Source organism: Vombatus ursinus, unplaced genomic scaffold (assembly GCF_900497805.2).
Source record: "Vombatus ursinus unplaced genomic scaffold, bare-nosed wombat genome assembly UNPS02015175.1, whole genome shotgun sequence".
Lineage (NCBI taxonomy): Eukaryota > Metazoa > Chordata > Mammalia > Diprotodontia > Vombatidae > Vombatus > Vombatus ursinus.
In genome coordinates, this window is record NW_020954953.1 from 17,407,676 (window position 1) to 17,424,059 (window position 16,384).

The 16,384-nt window shown below is 38.4% G+C and overlaps 1 protein-coding gene across 6 annotated transcripts in view; it reads left to right on the top strand.

Annotated features, from left to right (window-relative positions):
* LOC114031505 (T-lymphoma invasion and metastasis-inducing protein 2-like) overlaps positions 1–16,384 on the top strand; it is a 288,383-nt gene that overhangs the window by 269,816 nt on the left and 2,183 nt on the right. For all 6 annotated transcript variants that reach the window (XM_027846610.1, XM_027846611.1, XM_027846612.1 and 3 more), the window contains 6 exons: positions 280–398; positions 3,309–3,417; positions 4,072–4,130; positions 8,808–8,913; positions 12,348–12,435; positions 12,822–12,976. In XM_027846610.1, the coding sequence (XP_027702411.1) occupies positions 280–398; positions 3,309–3,417; positions 4,072–4,130; positions 8,808–8,913; positions 12,348–12,435; positions 12,822–12,976 (636 nt within the window). The remainder of the gene's footprint in view (positions 1–279; positions 399–3,308; positions 3,418–4,071; positions 4,131–8,807; positions 8,914–12,347; positions 12,436–12,821; positions 12,977–16,384) is intronic.

The following is a 16,384-nucleotide window of genomic DNA, read 5'->3' on the forward strand; positions in this document are numbered from 1 at the left end:
ATCGGTTATGAGATATGTTTATAATTCATCTTAATGCACAAGAAGTGTCTTGGTTTAGTGGTTCAAGATGAAAATGTGTGATTTGAGAAACTGCAGAGCGCCACCAAGAGGTAAGACAGACTAATGCTGCTGTGTTGGGACTATCATTAGTCTTTATTCTTGGCTACTTTTAGAGCCTTCACATTATGACTGTAGATGGCTTTAAAAACATACACATACAATAAGGTAATTCATTAGTGATATACAAAAGATAAATGGCATTTGTTTTTAATGTTGCAGAAGCACTGAAGGCAATGGAAAAGGTAGCAAGTCATATCAATGAAATGCAGAAAATATATGAAGACTATGGCACGGTGTTTGACCAGCTCGTAGCAGAGCAGAGTGGGACAGAGAAGGAGGTAAGGCTTCGGGATTCTCTCATGTATTGTATTTGTGCATGAGGGGCAGTCGAGAATCATTGGTTCCTTGGGTTGACAGAGGCCTGACAGGTCATCTCATCTCAGACTGAATTAGGGAAGTTTTTGTAAATTGATTTATAATTGACCTCCCAGAAAAGGTTAGATTGCAATTGCAATAGTCTATTATCAGTTTATATAAAAGGAAAGCAATGAAGCTTCCTTTTCAAATACATCTTAGACTTTGCATATTCCAAGGTTTAAAATTTTATTTCAATAAAATCACCTTCTTATTTATCTTTGCATATCATGATCTTAATGCAAATGAGAAACAATGTAATTTAAGCCTGAATGTAATTTAGCAGGTTCTTACTAAACATTCAGTTTAGTGGACATTTATTAGGTTTCTGCTGGGGCAAAGTACTGGGGTAGATACAACACTTAGTTCCCCGCCCTCATGGTTCTTAGACCATGTTCAATAGGGAGATAGGAGACATAGAGCAAAAGGGCCTGGACCTAGGACGTCAGTGATATAGGGATTTCCCAATGAGAAAACTCCCTGTATCTAGGTAGGGCAGCATCTTCTCTCCAATTGCTAGTCTTAGAACTGAGAAATGAACTTCCTTGCCCAGGGTCACATAGCCCGTAGGTAGCAGAGTTGGGATGAAGACGAGTCTTTTTATTGTTCAGGCCAGTTTTCCATCTATTGCATTACATTGCCTTTCATGACATACAGAAATACTGTACTGAAAATTAAGTTACATTACAGAGGTGCACATTTAAGTGCTTTGGGGATGTATAATAGGAATAGTTGATTATGGACTAGGAGAATCTGGGAAGGTTTCAAGGATGGATTTAATATTTGAGTTAGACTTTAAAAGACAGGGAGAAGTACAACAGATAAAGGACAAGTAAGGTGTAAGGGAGGGTGTGAACAGAGCTTTAGGCATGTGAATGCATGGGGTATAACAAGGTGGCACAGTAGATAGAGTGCTGGGTCTGGAGCCAGGAAGACTTATCATCCTGAGTTCAAATCTGGCCTCAAACACTTACTAGCCGTGTGACCTCAGGCAACTCATTTAACCTTGTTTACCTCCATTTCCTCATCTGAAAAATGAGCTGGAGCAGGAAATGGCAAACCACTCCCATATCTCTGCCAAGAAAACCCTAAATGGGGTCACAAAGAGTTGGACACAACCGAAAATGACTGACCAACAATAGCAAAGTTCAGTTTGAGCACAGAGAATGGGGTAGGAGTAGTATGAGATGAAGCCAAAAAGATAGAATAGCCCGAGATTATAGAGACCCTTGAATTCTAGGCAAAGGGATTTGAGAGACAGCAGGTAGTCACTGAAGATTTTTGACAAGGGGTGAAGTGACTAAATATTGTATTGTTTAACAATCAGTCAGAAACACTTAGTGAGTTTCTTCTGTGTGCCAGCTCTGTGGGAGACACAAAGAAGTAGAATACAGTCCTTTGCCCCATTGTGTTTACAACAACATAACTTGGGAGCTAAGCTATATCCACATAGAAAAATAAATAACAGTCCAAAGTAGTAATTGAATTCAGAGTATAGAGGAATCAGGGTGGACTGCTGGGGCAGTGGGAAAAGCTTCATAGAACTAGGGGTTAGGGCTTAAGATGGCTTAGAATTAGAGAACAGAGAAGGGAGGAGGCCATTCTAAGCTATGGGAGTTGTTTAAGAAAAATCAGGAAAGCATGAAAGGTGCATTTTGGGTAGACTGGCCTAGGAGGATGAGGAGATTATACAAGAAATTGATGGAAGATAGAATGGAAAGATTAGGGCAAGCTTACAAAGGGAATATGGGGAGGTGATTGTAAAGAAACAGAAATTTTTACCAGCTTCTCCTTGACATCTTTTCCTTGACATCCATTCAATTGGCTTAATTTTTTAAGCAGGGCAGTTGGGAAGGGGGGTACCTGCTTATTTTTAAGGTTTGTATAACGAATGAAGACAGTGATCCTTAATTTAATTTGAAATGGTGCCTACCATGGTGCCTAAAAGTGAAGGGGAGAGAAGTGGGTGCAAAGGCTGACAGTTTAAGAGGATTTTAGCTTGAGGTAAGGAAGAATAAATAGTTCAGCAGTGAGGGCAGGAATAGGAATGAAAGAGGCTGCCTTAGTAGGTAGTGAATTCTCATCCCTGGAGGAACGGATGCACTGGGCAGGAAGTCAGACTAGATGACTTCTTGGGTTCCTTCCAATTCTGAGATTCTGGATATCATTTCTGTGCTCTTTTCTGGTTGGTACATAGCTCTTTTTATATAACCCTGCTTTTAACCTTCTGACAGGGAACAAAACGGCCTAAGGGGAAAGAGACCATTTGGAAGCCAGCAGGAGTTTTAAAAACACTAATGTCCTAATTCTGTCTGTTCCTGGCTTCATAATTTTTGTTAATAGGCCTGCAGAGGTTTATGAATTAGAGAGGATAAATGCACTTGATCCTGGACTATGCTTTAAAGGGTCAGCATGGACGCTGCAGTCTTATTAATGATGATATACATGCATCATAAGACTCATCTCCTAGGTTTATAGATTATAAACTTTGTGATATACCAAAATAGAAGAAAATACTTTCATAGATTATTTCCTATATCAGCTCAATATTCTCTAATTCTGTATGTAGCAGAGGAGGTGTTGACCTGCATTGGTAGAGGGAATCTCCTCGTCTGGGAGTTCACTATAGTAACGAAATCCCAGGCCTGGTCCCTGTCTTCTATCACTCACCATATATTTTCTAAAACACCTTCATATTTGTGGCACCAATCTTAAGTCTTAAATTATTACAGAGGGCATGACAGTGTGCATGTAAGTGCAATTGGTCATTCAAAGGAAGACAAAATAAAGCTGAGTGTCATTGTGTATATATAAATTTTTTTATGACAATACAGGTTACAGAACTGTCCATGGGAGAGCTCCTGCTCCACTCTACAGTTTCCTGGTTGAATCCCTTTCTGTCTCTAGGAAAAGCAAGGAAGGATCTCGAGCTTACAGTATTTGGTTAGTATTTAATTAAAGACTCAGACGCTGGAGCAGAAAGTGCTGATGGCGAAGGGAGAGCCCATCTCCAGCAAACCACTACATTAGCCAAGCGCCCGATTTTGATGCAGGAGTTAGACTAGAGCTCCTTGTCATGGTTTGAGTTAGTAAGTGAGGTAATGCTGGTCCCTGCTATTTTAAAGGATGTGTCAGAGTCTTATCTACATACTTATTATCTTGTCCTCATCTTTCCCTCCCTACCCCACTTTCACCCCAAGCTGTTCAGCTTGGTAGTTCTCACTAAAAGTGATAAGAACAGATCTCCTGAAGCTGTTTAGAAACCTGCTCTCTTATTAGCCTGCCATTTCAATCTTTGTAAAGTTCTCCCAAGGACAAGAGAGCAAGTGTAGACAGTGTGTGGTTACTGCAATGAACACTGAGTGCTCATCTCCCCCCACCAAATAAATGCCATGTTCCATTTGAGAGAATAGCTTTTAAATAAGCAGGTTCTTCTGCATAATTCAAATAGGAACAGAAGGAAATGCTATCTTTTGCTTCACATCCTGGCATAGTTTGATATCTTATAAAATAACATTTATTTTGAAGGGCTTTGTTCCACTTTGGTTAATTCCTTTTCTTTTCCTTTTCCTTTTTTTTTTTTATTTTTTTTTTTAGTTTTTAAGAGAGCTGTCATACTGGTTTATAAAGAAAATTGCAAACTGAAGAAGAAATTGGTGAGACTGGAAAGAATAATCATTAAAATTACCCTTTTCTATGTACCTGACCTTTCATTCTTGTATTAAAGTTAAAAACATGCATTAGCTGGTTTTACTTGCTCCTGACATAGCTAAGCAAATTGCATGCATGTTGCTATAGAAGCCTTGCTGCCTATCCCACAGGTAAAACATGAACATTTTAGCAGTGGTGGAGAAGGACCTATGGGGTAATCATTATCTCACTGGCAGGGACTTTGTACCTTAGGTCATTTCTAGCATCAGAAAGAACAGTGAGGAGAATAAATTCACTGTAATGGGGGGAAGGGCAGAGAGAGAGAACAACTACAAATGCTAAGCAGGGGCCCTTCCAAATCATGAAATTATGTGTGTAACTGACAACCAAAGCCCAGCAGGAAGTAGAATGGAGATAAACTAAATAAAAAATGAAATGTGGGCAGCTCTTTTTTGCTTCAATATGTTGTCTGATTATAACCACAAAGTTACTGAGAATAGGATTTTTTTTTCCATCAGGAAATTCCTATTGCCTCTACTCAGCTGGCCACTAGGTGTTTCAGGGCTTTAGAAAATATGAGCATATAAGACATGTAATGAAACAGTCAGTCGACCAGCATTTATTAAGTATTTATGTGCCAGGCACTGTGTCTTTAATAGAACGCAGGACATCTGTTAACATATAGTAGCAGCTCTTACAGTTCTTAGCTAAGCACAAAAGTTATCCAGAGATACTATAACTAAACAAGAGGAGAGCAAGTACGTAGTTCAAGAACATTGGACTGGGAGTCAGAAAACCCAGGTTTAAGTTCTGACTCTCTTATACACTAACTAAGCATAATAGCAACCACATTACCTGCTCATAAGGTTGTTGGGAGTTTCAGGCTATGACTTCATTAGTTTTATGGACTCCTTCCATATTCTATAGCATATATATGGGAAATATATAGGAAAAAATTAGAAATACCAAGGACTTAATTTGAAACAGTGCTTCAGTTGGGTGTGTATATGTATGTGCACGCATGCGTGCATGCGCCCATGCACACGCACACACATGCACGCACACACGCACACACAAGCACATTCCTGTATCCACCAAGGTGGAATATGCCTCCATCACAACAAAATATTGGCCAACCAGGACTTAGTCACATACAATATAATGCTTATTAATTTTAATCATATTTGTGAAATCTATGTTTTCCTTATTAATGGTTCATTTCAGGCTGGTCTCCTGAATCGAACTAACATCCAATTAGCTTTTAGATGTGAAGTATCAGCTGAGATAATTCATACATTTTGCAGGCCTTTTTTCCCATTGACATTACCTTTTGGCTTTGGAAACTGTATTTTCACTTTTTCAGACTGGGGTTTACTTGAATTCTGACAGGGTCACAGAAGGGAAGAGTGGTAGCTATTTACGCCAGACTATAGTAGGGTAAAAGGAGGATAAATAAGCTTCTTCCTCTTCCTGTGTACCCCTCTGATGCTTTAAGTGTCTGCTACAGTGCCAAGGAAGGGCCTAGATCTCTGCTGCTAAGTAATAGCATCATTGACAAAAAGTATGATGACATTTTTCATTCTGGGTAGTGAGATAACGTGTAGCAAAAGCAGACACAAATATTGTTATTGTAGACTACTTAAAACTAAAAATGGCTTGTCTTCTAATGGTAAACTCTTCTAAGTTTACTTCTTATATTAATAATGGTTAGATAGTAGCGGGCAAAATAATACTATCCTCATTTGAAATGGTAGCTACTTTGCCCGTTTTGACATTTGAGACAGTTAACAAGCATTAGTGTCTTTGATTTGCTGAATGTACTTGGGAGCTTGCAATATAAACACAGAATTAAATAGCCCTTACTCTTAAATAACTTCTATTCTCCTGGAAGGGACAACATGTTCATATATAATAATACACCAAATAATAAATAAATTCAGAATAAATAAAAATAAATACAAAGTAGTTTTGAAGTGTACTAGCAGTTATAGAGATGAGGAAAGGTTTCCTGTAGAAGGTGGGGCGAGGGCTTGAGGGATTCTGTGAGGTGGAGGTGAAGAGGGAGTTCATTTAGACGTGGCGGATGGCCAGTATAAAACCGTGGAGATTGGAGACGGAGTGCTATATGTGAAGAAGACAGAAAACGCCAGCTTGGGTGGATCACAGAGTATGGGAAAGAGTAATGCATGAGGCTGAAAAGATCTGTTGGATCCAGGTTGTAAAGGACTTTAAAAGTTTGCATTTTATCCAAGAAGCTCCTGGAGTATCTTGACTAGGAAAATGACCTGGTCAGATCTGTGAGTAAAGAAAATAATTTTGGTAGCTGTGTGGGAAATGGATTAGAGTAGGGAGAGATTTGATGTAAGGGGACCAATTAGGAGGCCATTGCATTAGAGATGATAAAGCCTGAACTAAAGTGGTCTCTGTTTGGATAGAGAATGAGATGTGAGAGGTACTGTGGATGTAGAAACAAGATTTCGCAAATGATTAGATGTATGGGGTGAAGAAGAATTGAGGGTAATGCTGAAGTTATGAACCCATGAGAGTAGAAAAATGATGGTGCCTTTGACAAAACTGGGAAGTTTGGAAGAGGGAGGAGCTGGGGGGTGGGGAGCAGGGAACATAATGAGATCAGTTTTGGTCATGTTAAGTTTGTGATATAGCCAGGACATCCAGTTTGAAGTGCCCAACAAGCAGTTGGTGATGTGGAAGTAAAATTCAGGAGAGAGATTGGAGTTGGATATATTGATCTTGGAATCATTGTCATAGAGATAATAATTAAACTCTTTTAAAAGGGGGGAGTTGATTAGGTCACTGAGAGAAAGTGTGCAGAAATTAGAGAAGACTGAAGACGGAGCTTTGGAAAATACTCCTAGTTATAAAGAAGGATACAGATGATGAGTTTGCAAAGAACCAGCAAAAGAGGCTGAGGAGTCACCAGGCAGAAAAACAAGGAGAAAGCAGTGTAATGAAAATACTGAAGAGGAGAGGGAAGAGCAGAGAGAGGAACAATAGTATTGCAGAGAAGTCGGGAAGGATGAGGACTGAGAAAAGACCATCACATTTGGCTGTTAAGAGATGGTTGGTAACTTTGGAGAGAGAAATTTCAGTTGAGTCTTGAAGATGGAGCCAGATTGCAAAGGGCTGAAGACTAAGTGAGAGGTGAGGAGTGGAGGAATGAAGGTAGACAATGAATGATGTTTATTGGCAAAGGCAGTAGGTATTTCAGACAAATTAGTTACAAATGTAGAGATACACATAATTCTTGTTCCCATCTTATTTAAATGTAGGATACTAGAGGGTTTTCCTCAAAAAAAATAAACATAGCTTTTTGCTTTACCTCTTTACCTAGCACAAAAAATAATATTTCTATATAGCAATTAACAGATTCTAGCAGGAGATAATAGAAAGGGAAATCCCAGTCAAAATAACTTTAGAATGCACTTAAAAATCAAGAAATCAACTTACCAAAGCACACTGAAAACACATACATATATAATATGTAGCCATATATGATATTATATATTAACATATAATATATTCATAATATATATAGCATATATTGATTTGATTATATTAATATAACAAAATATATTCAATTGAATGTATATCTATATCTATATCCATATATATACATACACACACACATGCAAACATACACACGATTTCAAAACATTCTTTAAAAAAATCAAGAACTTAAATAAAAGGAGAGATATTTAAAGCTCATGACTGAGCCACACCAATATAATAAAAATAATGATACAGATTTGATGCTATAGCAATCAAAATACAAAAAAAATTCATTTGAGAGAAATTAAAGACCTAGAATCTTAATGGAAACAATGAGGAAAAAAAAGAAAATGCCCTTCCAACTTTTACTTTTACTGAAGGTTTAAATGTTTCCATGTTGAAGAACTGTTTAATTTTTTTCTTTTAAAAGGAAAATGGAGGATAAAGTATTTACTCGTGGAAAACTGAACACTGAGGGAAGCATTAGTTTTGGCGATTTGTCTTCTCTTCCTTTTTCAGAAACTTTAAAATGATTCTGGAGGGTTTGTAGGGTAAAGTCCAAGCTCTTTAATTCAGCGTTCAGGGTTTCCACAAGTTAGCTGCAATCTGCTTTTCTAGGTTTATCTCTTGCTACTTCCCTGCATGAACTCATGTCCAATCCAGATGTGTGTGTGTGTGTGTGTGTGTGTGTGTGTGTGTCTTTCCTATTCACATAGGCTAGAAGTTCCTTTAGGGTAGGGACCATGTCCTATTCATCTTTTAATTCCTTGCCATCCTGAGCATAGTAGATATAGGCAGGTAGGTGGTGCAGTGGGTAGAGCCCTGGGTCTGGAGTCAGGAACACCTGAGTTCAAATCTAGCCTCAGACATTTGCTAACTTTGTGACCCTGAGCAAGTCACTTATCTCTGTTTGCGTGTTTCCTCAAAGCAAAATGGGAATAATAACAGTACCTGCCTGCCAGAGTTGCTGTGAGGATCAAATGAGATATTTGTAAAGCGCTTAGCACACATAGTAGGCACTGTATATGTGCTTATTCCCTTCTAGTCCTCTGTATCCCCACTGATTGAGTGATGAAACAGAAGCAAGGTAAAGTTTACTACAGATAGGAAACGTAGGCAACTCTTCCTGGAAAAGAATGTTCATTTCCTCTGCATGGTTTTTCTGATTGTAGCCCTCCAGTTCCCGGCCTTCACATGTTCATGGTGACTTGGACCCATTCAAATTCCGGTGGCTAATTCCCTTATCTGCTCTTCAAGTCAGACTGGGAAACGCAGCAGGTAAAAAAAATAAATAAATTTTAAAAATCCCCACATAATACAGTAGCAGCAAAAAGAAAAAGAAAAGAAAGCATATCTGCTTATCTGAATAAAATAATTTTTGAGCTAAAAAGACCTTAGACTCCAACTATATTAAACCATCTTTCCATAGAAGAGAAAGCGGTGGCCTGAGGGGCTAAAGGAAAAGTCAGCTAGCTAATGGTAGAGCTGAGATGAGGCCTTCTGACTCCCAGGCCAGGAAAACGTCCACTATCAAGTCAGTTATAAATTTGATGTTTTGTTTTTTTTTTTAAACTATTGGCAAAATCAGATGCCAAAGGCTGGTTCTACTTTGTAAGCATCTTTCACTTTCCTCATTTTTGCTATTAGAGCTAATTATTTTTTATGGTAATCTTTTTTTTCTTCTGCTGCATGACTTGAAATGCAGTATAGAAATTTATTTTTATTTGAGCTATTTTTAAACTTAATTTTTAAAAATGAGAAAATCTTTAAGTCAGAATAGTTTTGCTAGATAGATTTTTCTCTCCCCAATTCCCTCAACACTTCTCCAAAACCTCAATAACTCCTGGCCTGGAAAGTGTTTACAATCCCTTTCTAAAGGGCTTGATGTCCCAGTGATGGATTGTAGCCTTGTAAAAAGTGTGCTGGGTTTGGTGCCAGAAGATCTCAATTTAAGTCTCAGATCTAATACTTCCTGTATTACTGCAGGCGAGTTACTTAGACCTCTCTGAAATATATTTCCTCATCTGTAAAATGGGGTAATAATACTTACATAGAACTGTTATTATTCTCAGTCAACAAGCATTTTTTGTGCACCCACCATGTTCCAGGCACTGGGTTAGGCATATGGGGATTCAAGGACAATGAAACAAGCGATCTCTGCCTTCAAGAAACTTACATTTCCTCAAGTCACATAACATGTGCATGTATGTGTGTGTTCATACACTCAAAATGGATATAAAGTGACTTTGGTGGGGAGAAACCACTAGTAGCTGGAGCATCAGGAAAGGGTTAACGAAGGAGGTGGTGAGGAACTGCATTTTGAAGAAAATGAGGTATGCTGTGAGATGGAGGAAATGCATTCTAGACCTGAGGATTGTACTACTGTATGTGAGGAAGAGGAAGAAGGCCAGTTTTGTAGGACGAGAGAGTGTGTCAAGGGGAGTGTTGTAAAGTGAGGCTGGACGGAAAAGTTGGAGCCAAGCTGTGAAGAGCTTTAAAAGTCAGGATCTGTACAAGGTCCCTAAAGTCTTGGGACAGTTGTAAGCTTTTAGTCACTTCAGAAGTATAAATGCTGCAAACTTATTTTCAAAAACCACCATTTAAAAGTTTAAGTATGTAAGTTTCTTTTATATTTGTATAGTTTTGTGAATTTTGAATAATTCTAAAAATAAATTTAGCATTATGGCATAGTCATTATGTATTGTGTGTGTGTGGCTGACACTTTCTTAGACAGGGGGATGGGTAGAAGAGGTCCTCTTGCACTGCCACCTGGGTTACCTGATCTGTTTCAATGAGATTTTTTCTTACGTGGTCCCATCACACTGTCATGTACATCAAAACCTCATTCTTTGCATGTTTTTATTTTTATCCATAATAGTCATGTTGTGAAAGAAAACATAGACAAAAAAAAGAACTCAAGAAAAATAAAGTTAAAAAAAGTATGCTTTAGTCTGTATATCAGATACCATCAGTTCTTTTTCTGGGGACAGATAGCATTTTTCATCGTAAGTCCTTCAGAGTTGTCTTGGATCACTGTATTACTGAGAATAGCTAAGTCATTCATAGCTGATCATCTTACAGTGTTGCTGTTACTTTGTACACAGTACATTTCACTTTGCATTAGCCCATGCAAGTCTTTGCAGGTTTTTCTGAGAACATCCTGATCATTTCTTGTAGTATAATAGTGTTCCATCATAATCACATACCACAACTTGTTCAGCCATTCCCCAATTGATGGGCATCCCCTCAATTTCTAATTCTTTACCCCCAGAAAAGAGCTGCTATAAATATTTTTGTACATATAGGTCCTTTTCCTTTTTGTTTTTTTTAATCTCTTTTTGGGATACAGACCTAGCAGTAGTATTGCTAGGTCAGAGGGTATGCATGGTTTTATAGCCCTTTGGGCATAGTTCCAAATTGCTCTACAGAATGGTTGAATCAGTTCACAACTCCCCCAACAGTGCATTAATGTCTCTTTTTTTCCCACATAACCTCCAACATTTGTCATTTACCTTTTCGGTCCTATTAAATAATCTAATAGGTATGAGGTGGTACCTCAGAATTCTTTTAATTTGCTTTTCTCCAATCAATAGTGAGTTAGAATATTTTTTAATATGGCTATAGATAGCTTTGATTACTTCATCTGAAATCTGATTATGTCTTTGATCATTCATCAATTGAGGAATGGCTCTTGTTTTTATAAATTTGACTCAGTTCTCTATGTTTGAGAAATGAGGCCTTTTTTGCATGTTCTTAAGGAGAGAACATTGAGGAGGAAAGAATGGTCAATAGTGTTAGATGCTATAGAGGTTAAGAAGGAGGATGGCTGAAAAAAGTCAAGAGATCCTTGGTAAATTTGAAAAGGGCAATTTCAGTTAAGTGATGATATTGGAAACCAGATTATGAAGGGTTGAGAAGTGAGAGGGGTAGAGGCAAGGATTGTAGAAAGCTTTCTTCTTTATTGTGACTGAAAAGGAGAGGTATAGGCTAATAGTTGAAGAGATAGGAGGGGAGTGGGGCTGATCTGATGGTGGGGAACAGAAGTGAGCTAAGATTTACCACAAGACTTTGGGTCCCATAGTGTGGTTGGCTTTTTTTTAGTCTCTTTCCTTTCGAGACCCTGGACATATCTTAGTGTGCTGGCCTGGGGGTGGGGTAGAGAAGACTGTTGGGAAATGATTAAGATTGGGCCTTGATTTGTCAGTCTTAACCCCCTCTTCCCCAACATCACATACTCACACCTACTTTATCTGTTTGCAGAGCAGAGCTCATGCTTTGTCTGGAATCTTGGTTATTGTGAAGTGTTTTCGCTTTCTAATGCCAAATTGGCCTAGGAACCCAGGTTAGCAGAAGAGAAGAAACATGGGCCAGAAAGTGAAAAGTGAGTGGGGAACTGAAAGATCTAGTTAGAGTTAAGTGGTGAAAAAGAGGCAAAGGCAAGAAAAATGGTCAAAGAATTAGGAGATAATCAGTATGTCTATATAATATACTTAAAGCTTCTTAAAGATATTTTTGAAGGTGTCCTTGTTACAGCTACAAGTACAGTTTAAATGAAATTCAGGAGGAGATAATGGGACTCAAAGGCAAGAAATTTTGGTTAAAATTACCTCATCTCTTAATATTCCTCACAAGTCTTTCTATTAGGAATCTTGGAGATTATGTGGATTCAATGTGTTTTAATTTCGTTTTGCCTATTTCTTTTTTTTTTATAGGAACAGAAAACAATTCCATATGGGAGCTGATCCACACTAAGTCAGAGATAGAAGGGCGACCAGAAACTATCTTTCAGCTTTGTTGCAGGTACTATTGGGGTCATTTTACTGGTCATAAACTTAAAAGTAATGGAAATAAGATGGGACAATTTTGTTTTGAAAAATGATTTTTATTTTCCACTGCCACAGTTGTGGTTTAGATGAAAATTAACTTACAAAGAACACTCCTTCAGTAGCTCCCGAGAACAACAACGTGTGTGTGTGTGTGTGTGTGTGTGTGTGTGTGTGTGTGTGTAGATAGCCTAATTAAAGGAGAAATTTAACTCCATTAAATTTAACTCCAAATTGAAAGGGCAGAAAATTTAGTCTTAGTGAAGTTCATGTTCAGATATTACAGACAAGGAAGAGGTTGGATGGAAAGAGGTAAAATGCCATTAACATCCTGAATATTCTTGGTGTTTCCTCCCATTGCAGTGACTGTGAAAGTAAAACCAACATTGTGAAGGTGATCCGTTCCATCCTGAGGGAGAATTTCAGGCGTCACATAAAGAGTGAATTGCCACTGGAGAAGACATGTAAAGATCGCCTGATACCACTCAAAAATCGTGTTCCTGTTTCAGCCAAATTAGGTAAGGAAGAATTGTGCTAGATGTATGCATCTGGAATTAAACCCAGGTTTTTGATTCTCAGAAGAATGTCATCTGTTGTGCTCAGGCTACCTAACAGCTTTGAAAATTGACAGAGAATTGTGCATTCAGAGCCAGACAGAAACATCCTTTGGGGTAATGGAAGAAGCCTGGGTGAGGCAAACTGACATAACCTGTGCCCTTTCTTTTAAGAGGAACAGGGTGCCATGCTCTTTATTGCTGTTTTTAAAAGGTAAATTAACTACCTTTGTGATCTAATTTGTTTCTGGAAAAGAGAGCATAATCTGTGAGAGAGAAAATCCAAGAAGGAAGTACTGTACCACCGAGCCCTCCTTAAGTTACCAGAGCAGCAGATCAGCGTTCTAAGAACACAACATTGAAAGAAGCAGATTATTATACTTTAGACTCACTGTTTCAGCACATTCTTCAGCAGAAATTCTTAAACTGTCAATACCATCTGCCAAAATCTTAGCTTTCATTTTACTATACTTTTCTTAACTTCAATACATACCTGTCAATGTCTTATTTCTTTTAAGATCAATTTAATCTTTGCTCATTTAATCTTTATCATATTTACTTATCATAGATCCCTTTACTATATTTCTAAAACAAATTGAGGAAGGGAAAGTCTTCAATATTTATTGCTCCTATAAATAGTGAGCCTCATTTTATCCTCAGCAAATTGTAGTTTTTTAACCCTTGAAATTCTCTAATTACAGTTTCAAAGGGCAGTGATAATTACTTACAGTGACCAATCAGCAAGCACTTATTAATCACCTACTATGTGCCAGGTACTGTGATAGGCACCAGAAATACAAAAAAGACAAATGAAATGAACCATCTCTGCCTTTAAGGAGTTTACATTCAATAGGGGAAAACGTGTGTGTGCATGTGTGCGTGTGTGTGTGTGCATGTGTGCCTGTGTGTGTGTGTGTGTGTGTGTGTGTGTGTGTGTATGGCAATTTTAAGGCAACTTCAGGCAGGCAGGGGAAATCATAGGATTATAACTTTACAGCTAGAAAGGAGCTTAGAGGCCATGTAGTCAAACCCCATCATTTTACAAAGAACCTCTGGCCTCTGGAGGTTAAAAGACTTATCTCACAGATGGCAAATGCCAGAGTTGAGACTGGACCTCAGGCTCTCTGACTCTGGAGCCAGTGCACATTCCATTCCCTGTTGCTGCTGCCATGATCAAAAAAGATGATGGAGTTTGAGCTGAGCAATGAAGGAAATGAAAGATTCTAAGAGGAGAAAGTGAGGAGAGATATGTACTTTAGACAGGGGAATAGCTTGCGCCAAAGGTCATAGGAGATGGAATACTGTGTGGGAAGACTTAGCAAGGTCGCTTTGACTGGACCAGAGGGTAGTGAGCGAAAGGAAGTAACTTATAATAAAGCTAGAAAGATAGGTTGATTACAAATTATGAAGTGCTTTAAATGCCAAATACAAGAGTATGTATTTAATTCTAAAAGTAATAGAGAACTAGCAGAGTTTATTGAGTAGGAGAGACACGGTCAGTTCTATGCTTTCGTAATATCACTTGGCAGCTGTGTGGTGGATGGACTGCCGGGGGAAGAGACTTGAGGTAAGGAGCCCAATTAGTAGTCTAAGGCGATTCAGTGGGCCAGAGGTGATAAAGACAGAAACTAAGTGGTAGCCTTATCAGTGGGAAGTATGGGACACATATGAGCTATTGGGGAGGCAGAATTATGACTGATTGATGTTGAAGGAGGAAAAATCAGGAAATAAGGATAAATGACTTTGAGGTTGTAGACGTGGGTGACCAGAAGGATGGTGGTACCCTCAAAAAGCAAAGTTTGAAAAAGGAGTAAGTTTTGGAGTAAATACAACCAATTCTGTTTTGGCATGTTGAGTTTGAGATATTTGGGATGTTTAATTCAAAATGCCCAAAAGGCAGTTGGTGCTCTCTATCAGGAGGGATACTTGGGGTGGATGTGTAGTCCGTGGATGTATAGTCCTGGAAATCATCTGTATAAAGACGCTAATTAACCCCCCATGAGCAGAAGTGATGTCACTGAGTGTGTAGACAAAGGAGAGAAGAGAACCTTGGACACAGCTTTGGAATAGGTTTAGTTGGGAGCATGATATGGATGATAATCTAGCAAAGGAGACTTTAAAGGTAATATAGCTACAATTGTGGCTGCTTAGCCCCTAAGCTGGACCCAGAAATATCAGAGACAAATAAGATCATAACTTTAAAAAAAATTCTAAATTTAACAAACATAATAGCATTTGTATACAGAAAGTAGAACAGAAAAAGATTTATACACGAAACCACTAATTCCTTATATACATTCTTGCTTTTCCTTTTAAACATAATAAACTTAGCGTGTAACATAAGTTACACACTATAGGCAGGCAAAACAAATGCCCACATTGGCCACATCTGAAAAATGTATGTTTTGTTCTGCATCTCAAGTCCATTGCCTCCCTGTTAGAAGGTGGCTATCATGCATCATCATTGATCGTCTATCCTCATTGTTGATCACTGCATCGGAGTTCTTAAGTCTAACATATTTTTCTGTAAAATGTTGTTGTCACTCTATCAAATCTTTTTGGTATCATTCTGCATCAATTGATCTAAGTTTTCCCAGCCTTCTGTGATATCATACATTTGTAACTTCTTATGATGCAATAATATTGTTCCATTTATGTGTGTGTTTAGCCATTCCCCAGTTGATGGGCACCCTCTTTGTTTTCAGTTCTTTGTGATTATAAAAATATCTGCTACATCTGTTTTGTATGAATGGGTCCTTTGGAGTACAGGCTTCAGAGTGCTATCACTTTATCAACTATGCTCAGTTTAGTGACTCTGAGCAAAGTTCCAAATTACTTTCCAGAATGACTGGACCACTTCACAGGTCCACCAACAGTGTGCATTAGTGTATCTCTTTTCCTTCAGCCTCTCTATGTCCTTTCCTTCTAATTTTAACTGCATTGCAGTTGTTGGTGTAAAGCCATTTTAATAGAGAAAGATTACAATATGTTATCAGGACATGGAATTTTTGAAGGCTATTTGAATGGAATATAATCTTTGGGAGGTCCTACTGCCTTTGAAAAAATCAATTACGGGCTAGTGATGGTCTGAAGAGCAACGTAACTAATTTCAGAGAGGTTCATCACCAGGTTGGCTGCAGGAATCAATTCTCTTTCTGTCCCTCTCTTTCTGAATCTCACTACTTGTCAATTCAACAGTTCTGATCTACTGTTTTAAAACTTAGGCAGCTTAGGGGCTCACCACATTGGTACCAGGTGTCTACCTGATCGGCTGTAGCCCCACGGCAGCACAGAACTCCCCACTCAGCCGACCCATCAGCCTCAGCTGCCCCAGTAGCTGGGTTTATAGGCCTGTGGCACCACTTTGCTCTA